We start from the raw sequence: 18,154 nt of genomic DNA, 5'->3' as shown, positions 1-18,154 counted from the left end.
GTCTCTGTGGTGCTACCTAGTTGTTATTGGATTTTAACAGCCCACATTTTTCAATCAACATCTTCTGGTAGGCATCTAATTAAAGATTAAGCTCTTCAATTTGAATATTGTTATTTAGCTGCAGAATTTCTTGCATTCTTTAAATGTACTTTCCCATCTAAAATGATTTTTCATTAATTTATAGCATGCTATTTCCTTCCCAGTAAATATTAGGTCTTAAAAAGACTAGAGATGGTGATGAATGCACAACTATATGATGACACTATGAATAACTAACTGATTGTATACTTTGGAGAATTGTATGTTATATGAATACACCTCAATAAAACTGCATTTAACAAAAATAAAAAATAAAAAATAAAAAGACTAGAGAGAGCTCTATTTAAAGGAAAGCAGGTTACATAATATGGAAATTAAAACCCAATAATAATAACAGTAGTAGTAGCAAATTACACAATGTACAAAGGTCTGACACTTAAGGCCTGAAAAACTTCAATTCAAGACTGAATTTAAAGTCTCTTACCAGGGTTGCAATCTGTAAGAAGTGAGCAGATGGAGAGGAGAACTTTAGAAATGGTTAGGGCTGGACTCCAGTTGTCCTTTAGGATGTCCAGACAGATCACACCTTGGCTGTTAATATTACAGTGATAGATTCTTGTTCGGAAGGTAACCTAGAGGAAAATGTACAGGTGTTTTAAATAGGCAGGTGTTATTATTAGACAAAATAATCCAAGGGACATTGGTTGAAACGTAACTAAAAAATATTTCTTTAGGCACATGAGAAAAATCAATAAACAGAAACCATAATTTAAGGAACTTACCAATCTGGACACAGAAAACCCCAACTGTAAAAACCATGACATCCTGATTCTGATAAGAGTTCTGCCATTTAACTAATATATAGGGGGGCTGAATTTAACCTTGATGAAATTATAGGACTACTCGTAACAGGAACACTGACTCTGACCTCTGAAAATATTTTGAAGTAGAGATCTAGAATTAAGAAAATAAAAAATGTCAAAGGAAATTCCATGGGATTCCAGTTGTTTTAAGGATTTTGTACATTTATAAAATCCAAACTTTAAAAAATGTGGGAATGCTAAAAAAGTGAAAACATATTATTCTACGTCATGGGTTAAAAATATTAATTAGGATACATGTAAATAATATGCCTCAAAAAACTTTTATTAGTTATAACTTACAAACCTTTCCTCCTTAAATTCTATATTTTGAATGTAATTAGTGCAGCCTACTTTCATCCTATGATAGCTAGATCACCACAGTACTTTGCTCTTGTGTAATATTGAAACAGTTATCACATTTTAAAAGAACTTTAAATGCAAACCAGTTTTATAACTCTGATAAAACTCTATTTTAGAAGTCTATTTGTAAGTTGAAACATATAAAAATCTTAGTGTTCTAAAAACCAGTCTTCTGGTACTCTCAAGTTCAAAATGGCTCTGAATCAAGAAATACACATGAAGATCTCTGCAGGTGTTGACACACACCAGGGCATCTGGCATCCACTTAAACATCAAGAGAATTATTTAATTTACATGATGTCAAGTCTCAGAAAGGACAGATTCAGAATCTTCTACAGTTGTTGAACAATATGGCACCACTCGCAGGCTAGATTAGAATTCATAATAAGGACATAAAGTAGGACACTTGAACAGCTAGACTTTCAGTAAAAGGATGGACTTGAAAAGACATGCTTATGGGAGAGATAACAAGGAAACTGCCAGAGAAAGCCAGGGGTCTGGACGGGATGTCTCCCTTGAGAATTCTAAATCCTAAGCATATATACTACCCAAACACTAAAAGACAGCTCAAATGACTAGGTTACTATCAGCTCAAATATATATTTAAGGCAAAAAGCATTGTTAGAAACAAAAAAGGGACACTGTCTATGCCAGTTTGGATACATTATGTCCCCCAGAAAAAGCCATGTTTTTTAATGCAATTTTCTGGGGCAGATATATTTAGTGTTGATTAGGTTGGAATCTTTGGATTAGGTTGTTTTCATGGAGCTGTGACTCACCCAACTGCGGGTAACACCTTTGATTAGATTATTTCCATGGAGATGTGGCCCCACTCATTCAGAGGGTCTTAATTAAATCACTGGAGCCATATAAAAGAGCCACGCAGGCCCAGATGCATGCTGCAGCTGAGACAGACATTTTGAAGACAGCCATTGAAAGCTGACACTGACATTGGAGAGAACGCCATTTTGAAACGCTAACTCGGAGCAAGCAGACGCCAGCCACATGCCTTTCCAGATAACAGAGGTTTTCTGGATGCCAATGGCCTTTCCCCAGTGAAGGTACCCTATTGCTGATGCCTTACCTTGGACACTTTATGACCTTAAGACTGTAACTTTGCAACCAAATAAATCCCCTTTATAAAAGCCAATTTATTACTGGTGTTTTGCAAAACAGCAGCATTAGCAAATCGGAACACTAATAATAAAATGAACAATTCATCAGCAAAATATAACAATTCTGAATCTCTTGCACCTAACAACATAGTCGAAAGTATAGAAAGTGAAAATTGGCAGAAAAATAAGAACAAAACAACAAATCCACAGTCACACAGGGAGATTTTTAGGACTCTTTTATCAGTAACTGATAGATCAACTGGAACAGAAATTAGTAAGAATACTGAAGAAATGAACAAATTAACAAAATCACTATATTGAAGATAAATTCTGTACTCAACAATTAAAGTAATGAAATATCAGAATCTATCACATAAAAGATCCCCCCATCCTATATGGATACTGAAAAAATATATTTTCAAATAATTCTTGAATTTAAAAAAAATCAGTTATATTTAAAGCAAATGACAATGAAAATGTTGGGTTATCAACATCAAAATTTGTAATTCAACTAAAACAATTCAAAAAGAGAAATGTACAGTTATAAATGCTATACCGTTGTAAATGCACATGTTAGAAAAGAAGACATTTAATGAGTTAAGTGTCCAACTCAGGAAGGTAGAAAAGAACATCAGACTAAACCCCATGAAAGTAGAAAGAAATAAAGACATGAACAAAAGTTAATGAACTAGGGAACACCCAGTAATATTAAAATCTCTTCTGAAGTCAGAGTGCCTACACCTTTAAGTACCAGATGAAAAGACAAAATACTTTTTTGATTAAATGTAAATGAAGAGTGCATTTATAATAATGATATATGAAAAACCTATCAGTTATGACTGATTGATTACTCTGAGCAAAGTTATCCTCAAAATGACTCAATGATGGAAGTGGTATGTATTATTGTGTTCACTTCAAAAATGAAGAAACCACAAAAAAACTGGTTAGAGCTATGTTCTAGTTTGCTAATGCTGCCGGAATGCAAAACACCAGAGACGGATTGGCTTTTATAAAAGGGGGTTTATTTGGTTACACAGTAACAGTCTTAAGGCCATAAAGTGTCCAAGGTAACATCAGCAATCGGGTACCTTCAGTGGAGGATGGCCAATGGTGTCCGGAAAACCTCTGTTAGTTGGGAAGGCATATGGTTGGGGTCTGCTCCAAAGTTGTGGTTTCAAAATGGCTTTCTCCCAGGACGTTCCTCTCCAGGCTGCAGTTCCTCAAAAATGTGTCTTTGGTACGCTTGGGATATTTGTCCTCTCTCAGCCTCTCCGGAGCAAGGGTCTGCTTTCAATGGCCGTCTTCAAACCGCAGTTCTTCTCTCAGCTTCTGGGCGCTCTTCAGAGTGTCCCTCTTGGCTGTAGCATCTTGCTTCTTCTGTCTGATCTTATATAGTGCTCCAGTAATTTAATTCAGACCCACCCTGAATGGGCGGGCTAACACGTCCATGGAAATTATCCAATCAGAGTCATTACCCACATTTGGGTGGGGTGCATCTCCATGGAAACACTCAAAGAATTACAATCTAATTAACACTGATAGGTCTGCCCACCCAAGATTACATCAAAGATAATGGCATTTGGGGGGAATTATACATTCAAACTGGCACAAGCTAATAAATGAATTCAGCAAAGTTGCAGGATACAACAGGAGAAGGGTGGGGGAATGGGGAGTTAGTGCTTAATGTATACAGATTTTGTGTTTTGGGTGGTAAAAAATTTGGGGAATAGAGTGGTAATGGTTGCATGACATTGTGAACGTAATTAGTGTCACTGAATTGTATACTTACGGGGTTAAAATGGTAAATTTCATGTTATATATATTTTACCACAATTAAAATAACTAACTAAATAATGCAGAAACTGAGGCACAGAGAGGTTAAAGAACTTAAGGTTCGAAAGTTGGTAAGTGGTGGAGCCAGAATTGGAACGGTTTTGCTAATACAAAAAGCCACACTCTCCTATGCAGCCTCCAAGCCTGTTTTTTTTTTTTAATTTTAACTTTGAGATAATTGTAGATGCTCATGCAGTTGTAAGAAATAACACAGAGATTCCATTTACTATTGATCCAGTTTTCCCCAATGGTAATATCTTGCATATTTGTAGTATGATATCACAGGGAATCGAAATTGACAAAATCCATTAACTTTTCCAGATTTCATGTACTCACATATGTATGAGTATTTAGTTGTATGCAATTTTATCACATCTGTAGATCCATGTGGCCATCCCCCCAGTCAAGATACAGAACAGTTCCATCACAAAAATCCTTTGTACTAAATAGCCAGTCACGTTCCCCCTTTCTTCTCTCACTAATCTGTTGACCACAGATCTGTTCCTATCTCTATACTTTTGTAATTTTAAGAATGCTATATCAATGGACCATATAGTTTTTAACCTTTTGAGACTGTTTTTTTTTCATTCTGCTATATTCCTTTAATATCTATGTAAGTGCTGTTGCATGTATTAATAGTTTGTTCCTTTTTATTGCTGAGTGGTATTTTTGGTATGGATGCACCACAGTTTAACGATTTACCCACTGAAGGACGTATGGGTTATTTCCAGTTTTTAACTATTACAAGTAAAGCTGCTGTGGACATTTGTGTCTATATTTTTGTGTGAACATAAGTTTTCATTTTTCTGGGTTAAATGTTCAAGAGTGCAATTGTTGAGTCGTATTATTTAGTTTTAGAAGAAACTGTCATAATCATTTCAGAGTGGATGTACATTTTTACATTCCCACCAGCAAAGTATGAGCAAACCAGTTTCTTTGCACCCGTGTCAGCATTTGGCTTTACTTTAGCCATTCTGTTAGAGTGTAGTGATAGCTTACTGTGGTTTTTATTTGTATTTCTCTAATTACTGATGATGTTGAACACCTTTTCATGTGCTTATTTGCTATATGGATATCCTCTTCAGTGAAATGTCTAGTTATGTCTTTTACCCATAATCTAATTAGATTGTTTTTTACTGTCTACTCTATAGTGTTTCAAATGGAGATATTTTATTAGAAGAGTTTGGGTGAAAAATAATAAAGCATGAACTGGCAAAGAATCCTGTGGATTTTTTGGACAGAGATTGTTTTATACTTGAATGTCTTAAATGCTGATAAAAAGGATCTACTTTGGTGATGTTTGTCAATTTCCAACAGGTGTTCGTGAATTAAACCACACCAAATTATGCAGGTTAACTCTACTTGCATGTCTTATCCCATAAATACCACCTTTAGAAGCTAGGAAAATTCATGATACCAGAGTTCTAAGACGTATCATGCGTTTATATAAGTCATGACCTCTTTGGGTTCCCCTATCATATACTTCTGTTACCCACAGGACCTCTTCACCAGACTGTCAACTATTCAGGCAAGTATTTATTTTCAACCAATGTCCAATGTAGTGCCTGGCACAGAGAAAGAGCCCACTGTTTGTTGAACAAATGCTAACACACACTGGCTAGCGCTCCAAAAGAGAAGTAGCCCCAAGGGGCTGTAACGTCTTATTATTCTTAAGGTAAAGTAACATTGAAAACCACAACTGATAGTAGAGTGAAAGTTGGAAAACTGTGGAGACTATCCTGAAGAAGTAGGAGGCATTTTAAACATCTTTCTGCCCCATAATGTTACTTCATTTATTTATAAATTATTAATTATTATTATTGAGTACATATTCAATCTATGCTGTGTACTGCAACACAAAAAATTTTAACTGTTGTTACTGTCCATTTAAGTACTAAAGAGAACTTGAAAAATTGTTTATATCAGCAAAAGTATTAACTTTTTGTGGGGAAGAAACTGTAGGTATTATTGTAAGGTACCTGTCTTATATCCCCCCAACACGAAAACATAAACCACAATCAAGGCAAAAATGTGCTTGAAACATCTAGCATTTTCTTCCAGACTCTATCAACAAAAGTAGTAGAAATGAGAGAGAAGAATAGATGTAAACTGATAAGGAATTGTCTGCAGTCCAGACATTAATGATGCAGAAATAGGAAACGATGTTTTCAATACTGACAAAAATAGAAACTGGGAGATTTTTAGAGGCCAAGAAAGCACATGCTCCCCCCCCCCCCACCCCTTACCCCACAGAAGGCTGCTTTGATTTCTGATTCAGTATTTAGGAACACCTACCATGTTAACTTGCTGGGTGAGTGAGGGGGCTAGGCAGCTATACATCTTCGCTTCACCTTCCAAACAAACAGACAAGTGATAAAAAATGACCTATAAAGCAAATTTCTGTTCCCACTGCAGGGGTTAATATCCACTGAGTTCTGTGTATTACACAATCTACACCTGTATTTGCATTTATGGCTGTATTTGACGCTCAATAACTGACACTTACAGTCATATCTGTCACTCCTAAAGGAGAGGTAAAATTATATTGGGAATACAATACTGTTTCCAAAAGCAGGGAAGAAAGTGCATTTTAGAACAGTTTTCAAATATAATGAAAAATTAAAAACATGATTTGGATGAAGTGATATAGAAAACTTATTTATTGAGAAAGGCTAACTCCCAGATGATTTTGGATGAGAGAGGTTTCAATGTACATGAGACATACAACACCCACATAGACAAGTGTGTGGTAGACAGAATAATGGACCCCACAAAGATGTCCATATCCCAATCCCTGGAACCTGTGAATATGTTACTTGGGTGCTAAGAGGACTTTACAGATGTAATAAAAATCTTGAGATGCGGAGATTATCTGGGACCCAGAGTAATCACAAGGGTCCTTGTAAGATGGAGGCAGGAGGATCAGGGTCAGTAAGTAAGAGATGTGACAACAGAAGCAAGAGGTTGAAGTGATGCGAGGAAGGGGCTTTGAACCAAGGAATGCAGGTGACGTCTAAAAGCTGAAAAAGGCAAGGAAATGGATTTTTCCCTGAAGCCTCCAGAAGGAATGCAGCCCTGGTGATATCTTTATTTCAGTCTTCTGACCTCCAGAACTGGAAGGTAACAACTCTGTGTTGAGGCCACCAGGTTTGTGGCAATATTTGTCACAATAGCTATAGGAAACTAATATAGGGGATATGTATATTCCTCAGTTGCCTTATTACTTTATCTTAAAAAGTACTTTAAAATGGAGCTGTGCTATTTCTGAACTGTACAGTATCAACTCCCTTTAAAAATAATTTTAGAAAGAGTTAACACAATTCTTTATGTTGACCATAGGACAAAAGAACACTATTAAGTAGTAACTGATCTTGGTTAAGTCACTTTGCTACTCTGAGTCTCTATTTCCTGACAAAATAAAACAAACTAGATATTTCTAAGATCCATTCTAGCTCTAAGATCAAGGAGTTATACTGTGGAAAGAAAAAATGGGTTTGGAAATCAGTTGGACTTGGGCTGAAATCTTGACTTCAGGTAAATCACTTAGCATCTCTGAGATTCAGCCTTCTCATCTATAAATGGGGCAAATAATAGCTATACCCAGAGTGGCTGTGAAGACTTAAGCACATAAAAAGTTCTAATCCCATGCCTGGCACCCGGCAGGAACTCAATCGTTAGTCTCCTCCTTTCTCCCCTTCATCCCTTCTTTTGAGAATGTATGTACGTGCCCATGTACCAATCCCCTATCACCTGTATTTTTAAATGTATTTTCTTTATATCACCCTCTTGCTCTATGGTACAGACAACACTCCACATACAGATAAAAAGTGGTTTTGTAAAGGGTGAGAGATCATGTAGGGTATGAGTATAGATACAGAAGAAAATATTTTAAAGTATTTCTGAAAAAGTGATTCTACACAATTTAGGAAAATGTTTTATGGTAAACAAACACCTCCAAACTGGAAAACTAATTCTGATGGTCCTATTAAAATTATCATTTAAAAATAATTGTCTAATGATAGCCTCTATTCCCAGGAGGCAACTGGTACTGTGATTTTACTGAGAAAGTATGAGATAAAGGAGAAATACATTCCTCTTAGAAAATGGGTATTTTTCCATGGAGACCCAGAAAGGAAAAAGGAAGTACTTGAAGACCCTGTGACATGAATCAGTGAATCATGTAACTAAAGTCCAAAAATAGCAGGGTTATTAACATCATTCAAATGAATCTTTCCTTTAGACTCACTATTAAACTGTAGTTGAGCCAAACAGGTTGTTAATACACTTTAAAAATATCAGTCTCATCCCTCTTTTGGGGATTTCAAGTGATCTTTTCTTTAAAACTGAATTAAGAGCACTGCATCAACAATGAACACATTAAGATTATTCTTAAATATTAGCGATTCCACAAAAACTGGAAAAGCCTACTGTGACAGAATCACAAATTCTGAACTGATTCTAAGAAATATATATCAGCAAACAAATACAAAAGCAAAACAAAAAGCCTGTAAATACAGTTGGCCTTGAATAACTGGCAGAAAAAGAATTAAAATCAGTATCACCCAGAAATTATGATGTATAAAGATAACACCTACCCACTTATAAATGACTTCACAGTATGCCATGTTTGACTGCAGGCTATAGCAACATTTTTAAAGCTTTCCAATATAATTAAAAAAAAAAAACCTTTTTAGTGTAGATATTTAAATTTTAAGTATTTCTCAGTTTAAGTATAGATGTAGAATAAACATGCAAGTAGAAAATTTCTCTGAGAGAGAAATGAGTAGCAAGTTTCTTAGAAGATGAGAGCATCTTATTTAATTTCTAGTATCCCATCTTAGCCTACATCAGTTAATTATTCCCAACTCCTGTAAAGCAGGATTCTTGCTTGTAGATCATATCATTGTGTGGACTGTAATCTGAATGTGAGCTCATCCACAGTGAAGGGTGTTTATTTTTCTGTAGAAGTCCCACATGCCTTGGATTGTTGCAGGGGTTTTCCATTTGCTTCCTGATGGACCTCAAGGATAACACTAGTATGAGACCGACTGAACCAAAGATGCCTCAATTTAAGGGAAAAAAAAAACATCCCTCAGGAAAAGAAGAGTGGACTTATATTCAAATCCTTATAAAATCTCTCATACTACAGACAATGTCTCAATTACTTTATTTTGAACCAAATTCTGTCTGGTAAAGAAACAGTAGCCTCAAACCAGCTCAATCAATGGTGGTTTGGCATGCATAAAGAGGTTTCCTTCATCAACTGGCTTTAAAAAAAAAAAAAAAAAAGAAGATACAGAAATTTAACACAGCCCCAGGAATACAGCATTCCTAGGAATATAACTACACAATTTGAAAGGCTGGATTTTAACAAGCCTTTTAAAGAACACTTTAAAAGCAATACAGTAAGCACCAAAAGAATTGGGGGGTGGGGAAGCTTTATGGATTTTCATGGTTTGGGATACATTTCTCAGTAACAATCATACATGGATTAAAAAACCAGTGAATCCCAAACAACTGAGATGGAAATGAAAATGACCTGAAATCTTGCTTAAACATGTATGCAACACCTTCATTGTTTTAATTCCCTCCCTCCCTCCCTCTCTCTCTGTCAAACACACACACAGACAATTAGACAGATCTGGGGACTCTTAAACACTGAACATAAAACCGTATGTAGCGCTATGTTGATCCAATAATACTTATTTATTAAGTAGTACCGTATAGAGGAGACACAATTTAACAGATGACCAATGAATCTGTATCTCTAAGACAGAATGATTCATATCTGCTTTACAACTACAAAAGTGTCCCATACATAACAATTAATTAGGAAGCACAACAGCTGAGACACTTAATGGATTCCACATAAAGAGCCTAATAAATAACTCTCTTTGTTATATTAAAGACAGTGACATAAACAAATATGGAAGGAAAATATCCCACTTTCTATTTATTTTTTTATATTTTACAGGTCTCGTGCCACCTGAGCAATTATATAAGATGTAGTCTATTTCCATATTTGCTAAATGTAAAAACGGAAATAATATACAGGCTTCCTTCATCCTTCTGAAAAGAAGTAAGAAATTTAATGTTTGTAAACATATGAAGTGGCAGTATTTATCTTAAGAGATTGAAAATCTAACATATGTACGACACAATATATAGCACTTGTTATAACTCGCAAAAAAAGAAGATTTGGCTTTTAATATAGCCCACAACAGTGAAAAAGAAAACTATATTTTAACACTATCTAAAATGAAATGACTAATTTTGTTAATAAGACAGTAAATTAACAGCAATTATGAAGTTGGCTGAATGCCCACTCTCTTGGCAAGTGCTATATAACAGACAAAAGAGACATTCTTTGAAAGGGGTAGTGTTCATAAGTACCATAAAAGTTTCCAAACTTTGCATGTATTATAGGGAACCCAATGATAATTCTTCCCTGTGTTTGTATCATGAAGTTTTAAAGCACTTTATGTATATCATAGAAAGTTGTAAACCAAAATAATAAAAATTTTAACTGGCTAACAATTATGTAATTGTGCCAGGCAGTGTTCTATGTGATTTATATTTATTACATCATTTAATCTTCACAAGGTAGGTACTTGCAAGGTAGGTACTATTATCATCTCCATTTTAGAGATAAAGAAACTGAGGCACAGACAAGTTCAGAGGGAACTGAAATGCTCATATTAAAGGCAATTCCAATAGTAATTAAAGAAGTTATAGGGAGGAAGGAAAATATGAAAGAAACTAAAACAAACTCAAAACAAATACATAAGAAAACAATTCACACTCTGAAAGAGCTTTTTGAAAATGACAGATAAAACAGAAATAGAATAAAGAAACTTATATGACTCCTAGACTGCAATAATTTGAGTTTAGATAGCAAGCTAATGATATAGGGATTCAATAGCTTGCTTATTTATTCAGATAAAATGAGAATGCACATAAAGTGTTTAGCAAAGAGAAGAAATCTTTAATGATATTCACTATTATTACGAATATAATGATATTCACTATTATTATGAATCTCATGCTGAACAGCCTCTCATCTCTGAGATTACCGAAGTCAAGAGAAACTAAACACGAAAAAAAAACATAAAAAAAAATTGTTTTGACATGACTTGAAAACTGTCACTTAACATTTCTCTAATTTTTGAATAATTTAAATCCAGCATTTAGAATATTCTAGTGACTATTCTTTAAATACTTGAGGTGAGTAGATATAACTAACTGACCTGATAATCAGTACTGTAACTGATAGCTAAATAGGCAGCTTACTTGAAAAGTAAAGAAGGGCTCTTCCCATAAGCGGCCCAAGGTGATTTTTGAAAATGGCTCCCTATTCACCTGACCCAGCTAAGAAGCTGAAAATCTCTTAGACTGTATTTTTTTTTATAAGGGGAGTCCCACTGATGAAAGAGATATTTTAGGAATTTGGAATAAATTTGTCACATAATCTTCCTTCTTAAACTAGCTTCTTGTGAAATGAATCCTTTGTGGTTGATGGCACTAACTTATTCCTAAATTTACAAAATGCCTTTTATATGATCAACAATGGGGACACATTTCTTTGTTCATTGTCTTAGCTGACCAAAACAAGACAGAAAGAACCAGAAAAAAAGAGGGAGGAAATGGAGAAAAGATGGGCAACTCAATGCATAATCTGAAGCAGGTAAGGAGGACAGGAGGGACCAGGCACTGCGGGTAAAGAGCAACCAGAATTGGCCATTTCTGTTTATGACCTTCACTACCCCCTAAAACCCACCTGCTGAGAAGATCAGAGAGAAGGAAAGCAAGACAGCAAATATGTAAGAGAAGACCCTAAGATAAGCATTCTGACTCTTTGGGTTGAGGCATCCTTATAAGGATGGATATATCTCCCTCCTCAAAAACAATTAAAAGAGGTAAACTGGCTCTCAACTTAATTGAAGAAGTGAAGGACTATCCCCAACGTACTTCTTTTTGCTTTCCTGGCAAGTATTAAGACTTACTTGTTAGATTTACAGAAGGAATATTTAGTACCATGAGGGATAGCTTAAATTTTATCTAAATGATAACTAGATGGATTTGTTATCTCACTTAAATTTTTATATCTGCTTTTCTTGTATCCATGCAATCTCTTTCCTCCTGTTCTCTCCTTTTCTTACTTGTATATGATCTGATCTCTGCCATCACTCTGTGATTTCTGACATAACTTCTCCAGTCTCTATTTCTACCTTCTAGGTTACGTTGCTTCATTCACACACCAGGGTTTCTGAAGCCCATTATTTTGGGTCTTTTTCCCTCCAGTATTCTCAGTAAGACTATAGCCCTTAAAAATACCAGGTTAATTTTCCCTAAGCCTATCTGGAAATGTATCTGGTAGAAGCAAGAAAAAAAACAAAGAAAAGAAAAAGAAGTCAAATTGCAATGATTCAGAATTACGTGGAAAAAAAATACACTCCCATTTTCTGATGTTCTATTCCTGCTGTCTGACTCTCCTATCCCTAAAAGAAATATGAAGTAGTATCTTAAATAAACACTGTGGGTTGTTTCTGTACTTTCCCTATAATTTGCAACATCATCTCTGTATTGGAGAAAATTGGCTGCTGCAGTACAACAACAAATATTACCTTTTAAAAGCAAGCAATTGTATCTTATACGTCTTTTTTTTTTTAAATAGGGCCAACTTCATTTTACAAAACTGCTGCAGTTTGTTAAAGCTGCAATTATGCAAAATACCAGAAATGGATTGGCTTTTATAAAGGGGATTTATTAGGCTACAAATTCACTTCTAAGGTTATGAAACTGTCCAAATAAAGGCATCAACAAGAGGATATCTTCACTGTAGAATGGCCAATGGTGTCCAGAACACCTCTGTCAGGTGGGAAGGCACATGGCTGGCATATGCTGGTTCATTGTTCTCAGGTTGGATTCCAAAATGGCTTTCTCCAAAATGTCTCTGGGCTTCTGTCTCTGTTAGCTTCTCTCAGCTCTCTGTTTGGGTCTCCTGGGACATTTCTGTCTAAGTGTCTGGGAGTCCTCTCTTAGCTTCTCAAGGGCAAACTCTGAGCTTCATCTCTTGGCTTAGCATCTCCAAATGTCTTTCTGTCTGCATCTCCAAGCATCTGGGTCTGTGTCAGCTCTTAGCTTCTCCAAGGGGCAAACTCTGAATTACATGTCATAGCTTTTTTCCAAAATGTCTCTTTCTCTCTGTGAGCTCTCTTAAAGGACACCAGTGATCTAATTAAGATGCACATGGAATGGGTGGGGTCAATCTCCATGAAAATAATTTGATCAAATGTCTCACCCACAATTGGGTGAATCATATCTCCAAGGAAACAATCAAAAGGTTCCACCCAACAAGACTGGATTAAAAGATCATGGCTTTCTCCAGTGGGAAGATGGAAGGAATAGGTGAGGCAGAACAGGCTTCTCATGGGTGAAAGTAACTAGAGAGGGGTTGGAGGACACCCAGGACCGCAATTTCAGAGTGTGACCAAAGAGGGTTCCCCACCGAACACAGAGGGAATGCCAACAAAAATGCAGTTCCAGGGATGGGGTGAGTTTGTTCCCATGGATATCCCCCTGGCCAGCAGCACCAAAACTGCTGCCAGGCAAGGGAGTGAGCAGGGGCTCTCCACTCCTGTGCACCTACCTGGAGAGCTGGCTGGCGGGAGGGGGGGGCAGGGGGTAACCCTCCACAGTCAGACAGCAGGGAGCTCCTGTGAGAGAACCTGGCAGCCAGAGTTTACTCTCTCTCCATGGAAGCTGGGGGTGGGGTGCACCAGCAAGAAGTGGGGAAGGGAGAGATGCCATACTGATGATCAGGAGACCCCCCCCACACACACACACCCCAGAGACATGTGGGCACAAAGCAGGCATGGAGCAGGCAGGCAGGGCCCATGTTCCATTTGTGAGGTACCCTTGAGCAGACTCCCTGCCTACCAGCTCAGAAGCCATATCTCAGCCCAAGGGCAGGCAATCCCCAGTACACACAGAGAACTGTGTACTGATTGGTTCCCCACCTAGTTTGGACTCCACCTAGCAGCCAGGAGAAGTTTGAGGAACACTAACTTGACAGCAACACCTGCTGGTAGGATTGGGAAACTGCACTCCAGCAAGCTAGAGCTTTACCAAATTATAAATACTTAAACAATCCTGCATTTCCTAAAATACCCTTATCAAGACAAACAAATGCACTGAACCCAACAGAAAATTACAAAGCACTTGAAGGATCTAGAAGATATGGATACACTAAATGAACAAATTAAAAAGCCAGAAGAGACATAAAATTTGAAGCAATTAATTAAAGAAGTACACACAAATCTCCAAAACAACTTCAATGAGATGGCTTAAAGACATAAAAGAGATCAAGAAGACTCTGTAAGAGCATAAGAAAGAATGTGAAAGAGTAAATTAAAAAATATCAGACTTTATGGAAATAAAAGACACTGTGGAGACTAGAAACTAGAAACTCTAGTAAAATATACTAGAGACACGTGATAGATTTGAAGAGGCAGAAGAAAAGATAAGTGAACCTGAGGACAGAGTAATTGAATTCAAGCACAAAAAAGAACAAATGGGGGAAAAAAGTTAAAATTTGAACTGGATCTTAGAGAAATGAAGGACAACATGAAGTGAACAAATATAAGAATCATTGGTGTCCCAGAAGGAGATAAGAAGGGTAAAGGGCTAGGAAGAGTGTTCCAAGACACAGCTGGGGAAAACTTCCCAACCCTTCTAAATGACATAAATATGCAAGTAAAATATGGCCAATGAACCCCAAATAGAATAAATCCAAATAAACCTACTCTGAAACATATACTGATTAGATTATCAAATGCTTAAGAGAAGGAGAAACTTCTGAAAGCAGCAAGAGAGAAGCAATTCACCGCATACAAGGGAAACAACGTAAGACTAAGTAATGACTACTCAGTGGGCACCATGGAGGCGAGAAGACAGTGGTATGACATATTTCAGATTCTGAAAGAGAAAAATTGCCAGCCAAGAATTCTTTATCCAGCAAAGCTCTCAAGCAAAACAGAGGGCGAGTTTAAAACTTTCGCAGACAAACAAATGCTGAGAAAATTTGTTAACAAAAGACCTACCCTCCAAGAAGTACTAAAGGGAGCTCTACCAGCTGAGAAAAAAAAAAAAAAAAGGAGGGAGAGAGCTGGAGAAGAGCACAGAAGAGTATTAGTAAGGGTAACTTAAAGGAAAAAAAACAGAAAGAGGAAAAAAAAATAATAGCTCTAACAACTAAAAACCAAAGGATAAGATGGCTGATTCAAAAACTCCCTTAACAGTAATAACTTTGAATGTGAATAGATTAAACTATCCAATTAAAAGATACAGACTGGATTAAAAAGTATGACCTATTAATGTGCTGTTTACAAGAGACTCATTGCATAGATGCTGTGACACTGAAACTGAAGGTGAAAGGATGGAAAAAAAAAATAAAAAGGTTGACCCTTAGCTAGACTGACAAAGTCAAAAAGAGAGAAGACCCAAATAAAGAGAATCAGAAATGAGAAAGGGATAATTACTACGGATCCCAAAGAAATAAATAATCAAAGAAGATACTATGAACAACTGTATGCCAACAAGCTAGACAATTTAGAGGAAATGGACAATTTCCTGGACACACATGAACACCCCAGACTGATCCAAGAAGAACAGGAGAACTCATAAAACAAATCACAAGCAAAGAGATCCAATCAGTCATCAAAAATCTACCTACAAATAAAAGCCCAGATGGCTTCACAGGGGAATTTTACCAAACTTTGCAAAAAGAATTGACACCATTCCTGCTAAAACTCTTTCAAAAAATTGAAGAAAAAGGAACACTATTTAATTCATTTTATGAAGCTAATATCACACTAACACAAAACCAGATAAAGATACTACAAAAAATGAAAACTACAGGCCAATCTCCCTAATGAATATAGATGTAAAAACGCTAAACAAAATACTTGCAAATTGAATCCAAAGGCACATTAAAAGAATTATACATCATGACCAACTGGGGTTCATTCCTGGCATGCAAGGGTGGTTCAACATAAGAAAATTAATTAATGTAATTCAACACATTAAAAATCAAAAGGGAAAAATCAAATGATCATCTTGTTTGACACTGAAAAAGCATTTGACAAAATTCAGCATCTCTTTTTGATAAAAATACTTCAAAAGGTAGGAACTGAAGGAACCTTCCTCAATATGATAAAGGTCATATATGAAAAACCCATAGCCAGCATAGTACTCAAAAGTGAGAGACTGAAAGCCTTCCCCTTAAGATCAGGAATGAGACAAGGATGCCTGCTGTCACTTCTATTATTCAACATTGTGCTAGAAGTTCTAGCCAGAGCAATTCACCAAGACAAAAATATAAAAGGTATCCAAATTGGAAAGGAAAAATTCTCAGATTTGCAGATGACATGATCTTATATTTGGAAAATCCTGAGAATCTGACAACAAAGATACTTGAGCTAATAAAAAAAATTCAGCAGAGTGGCCGGATATAAGATTAAAGCACTTAAGTCAGTAATGTTCTTATACACTAGAAAAGATCTAACTGAAGAGGCAATAAAAAAAATTGCAGCCACAATATCAACTAAAAAAAATCAAGTACCTAGGAATAAACTTAACCAAGGACATAAAAGACCTCTACACAGGGAATTACAAAATTTTACTAAAAGAAATAAAAAAGGACCTAAAAAGGTGAAAATATATTCCATGCTCATGGATAGGAAGACTAAACATTGTTAAGATGTCAATTCTACCCAAACTGATCTAAAGATTCAATGAAATCCAGATCAAAATTCAAACAAACTTATTTGCAGACTTGGAAAAGTTAGTTATAAAATTTATTTGGAAGGGAAAGGGGCCTCGAATTGCCAAAAACATCCTAAAAAACAACGAAGTGGGAGGACTTACACTTCCAGACTTTGAAGCCTACTATAAAGCTACAGCGATCAAAACTGCATGGTATTGGCATAAAGATAGACATATTGATCAATGGAATCGAATTGAGAGTTCAGAAATAGACCCTTAGATACACGGTTGACTGATTTTTGATAAGGCCCCTAAATCCACTGAACTGAGACAGAATAGTCTTTCAACAAATGGGGCTGGGAGAACTGGATAGCCACAACCAAAAGAATGAAAGAGGACCCCTACCTCACACCATCTACAAAAATTAACTCAAAGTTGATCAAAGACTTCAATATAAGAGACAGCACAATGAAACTCTTAGAAGATAATATAGGGAAACATCTTCGGGACCTAGTAATAGGAGGTAACTTCTTAGACCTAATATCCAAAGCACAAGCAACAAAAGAAAAAATAGATAAATGGGAACGTCTCAAAATCAACAGCTTCTGTGCCTCAAGAAACTTTATCAAAAAGGTGAAGGGGCAGCCACCTCAATGGGAATAAACATTTAGAAACCATTTATCTGATAAAAGACCAATATCTTGCATATATAAAGAAATCCTACAACTCAACAGCAATAGTATAGACAGCCTGTTATAAAATGGGCAAAAGATATGAAAAGGTATATCTCTGAAGAGGAAACACAATTGGCTAAAAACACATGAAAAAATGTTCATTGTCACTAGCTATTAGGAGAATGCAATTTAAGACCACAATGAGATACTATCTCACACCAATAAGAATGGCTGCCATTAAACAAACTCTCACACCAATTAGAATGGCTGCCATTAAACAAACAGGAAACAATAAATTCTGGAGAAGATGTGGAGAAATTGGAACTGTTATTCATTGCTGGTGGGAATGTATAATGGTACAGCTGATGTGGAAGAGAGTTTGGCTGTTTGTCAGAAAACTAGATATTGAATTAACCTATGACCTGGCAATTCCATTTCTTGGTATATACCCAGAAGATTTGAAAGCAGTGACATGAACAGACATTTGTACATTGATGTTCATAGC

The 18,154-nt window shown here is 36.2% G+C and overlaps 1 protein-coding gene across 2 annotated transcripts in view; it reads right to left on the bottom strand.

The window, feature by feature from the left end:
• The window catches only part of UBE2E2 (ubiquitin conjugating enzyme E2 E2), a 489,981-nt gene that overhangs the window by 46,182 nt on the left and 425,645 nt on the right, over window positions 1-18,154 (bottom strand). For both annotated transcript variants that reach the window (XM_037845691.1, XM_037845699.1), the window contains exon 5: window positions 524-671. In XM_037845691.1, coding sequence (XP_037701619.1) covers window positions 524-671 — 148 coding nt within the window. The remainder of the gene's footprint in view (window positions 1-523; window positions 672-18,154) is intronic.

Source organism: Choloepus didactylus, chromosome 1 (assembly GCF_015220235.1).
Source record: "Choloepus didactylus isolate mChoDid1 chromosome 1, mChoDid1.pri, whole genome shotgun sequence".
In the NCBI taxonomy this organism is placed as follows: domain Eukaryota; kingdom Metazoa; phylum Chordata; class Mammalia; order Pilosa; family Megalonychidae; genus Choloepus; species Choloepus didactylus.
This window is presented reverse-complemented; position numbering and strand designations above follow the sequence as displayed.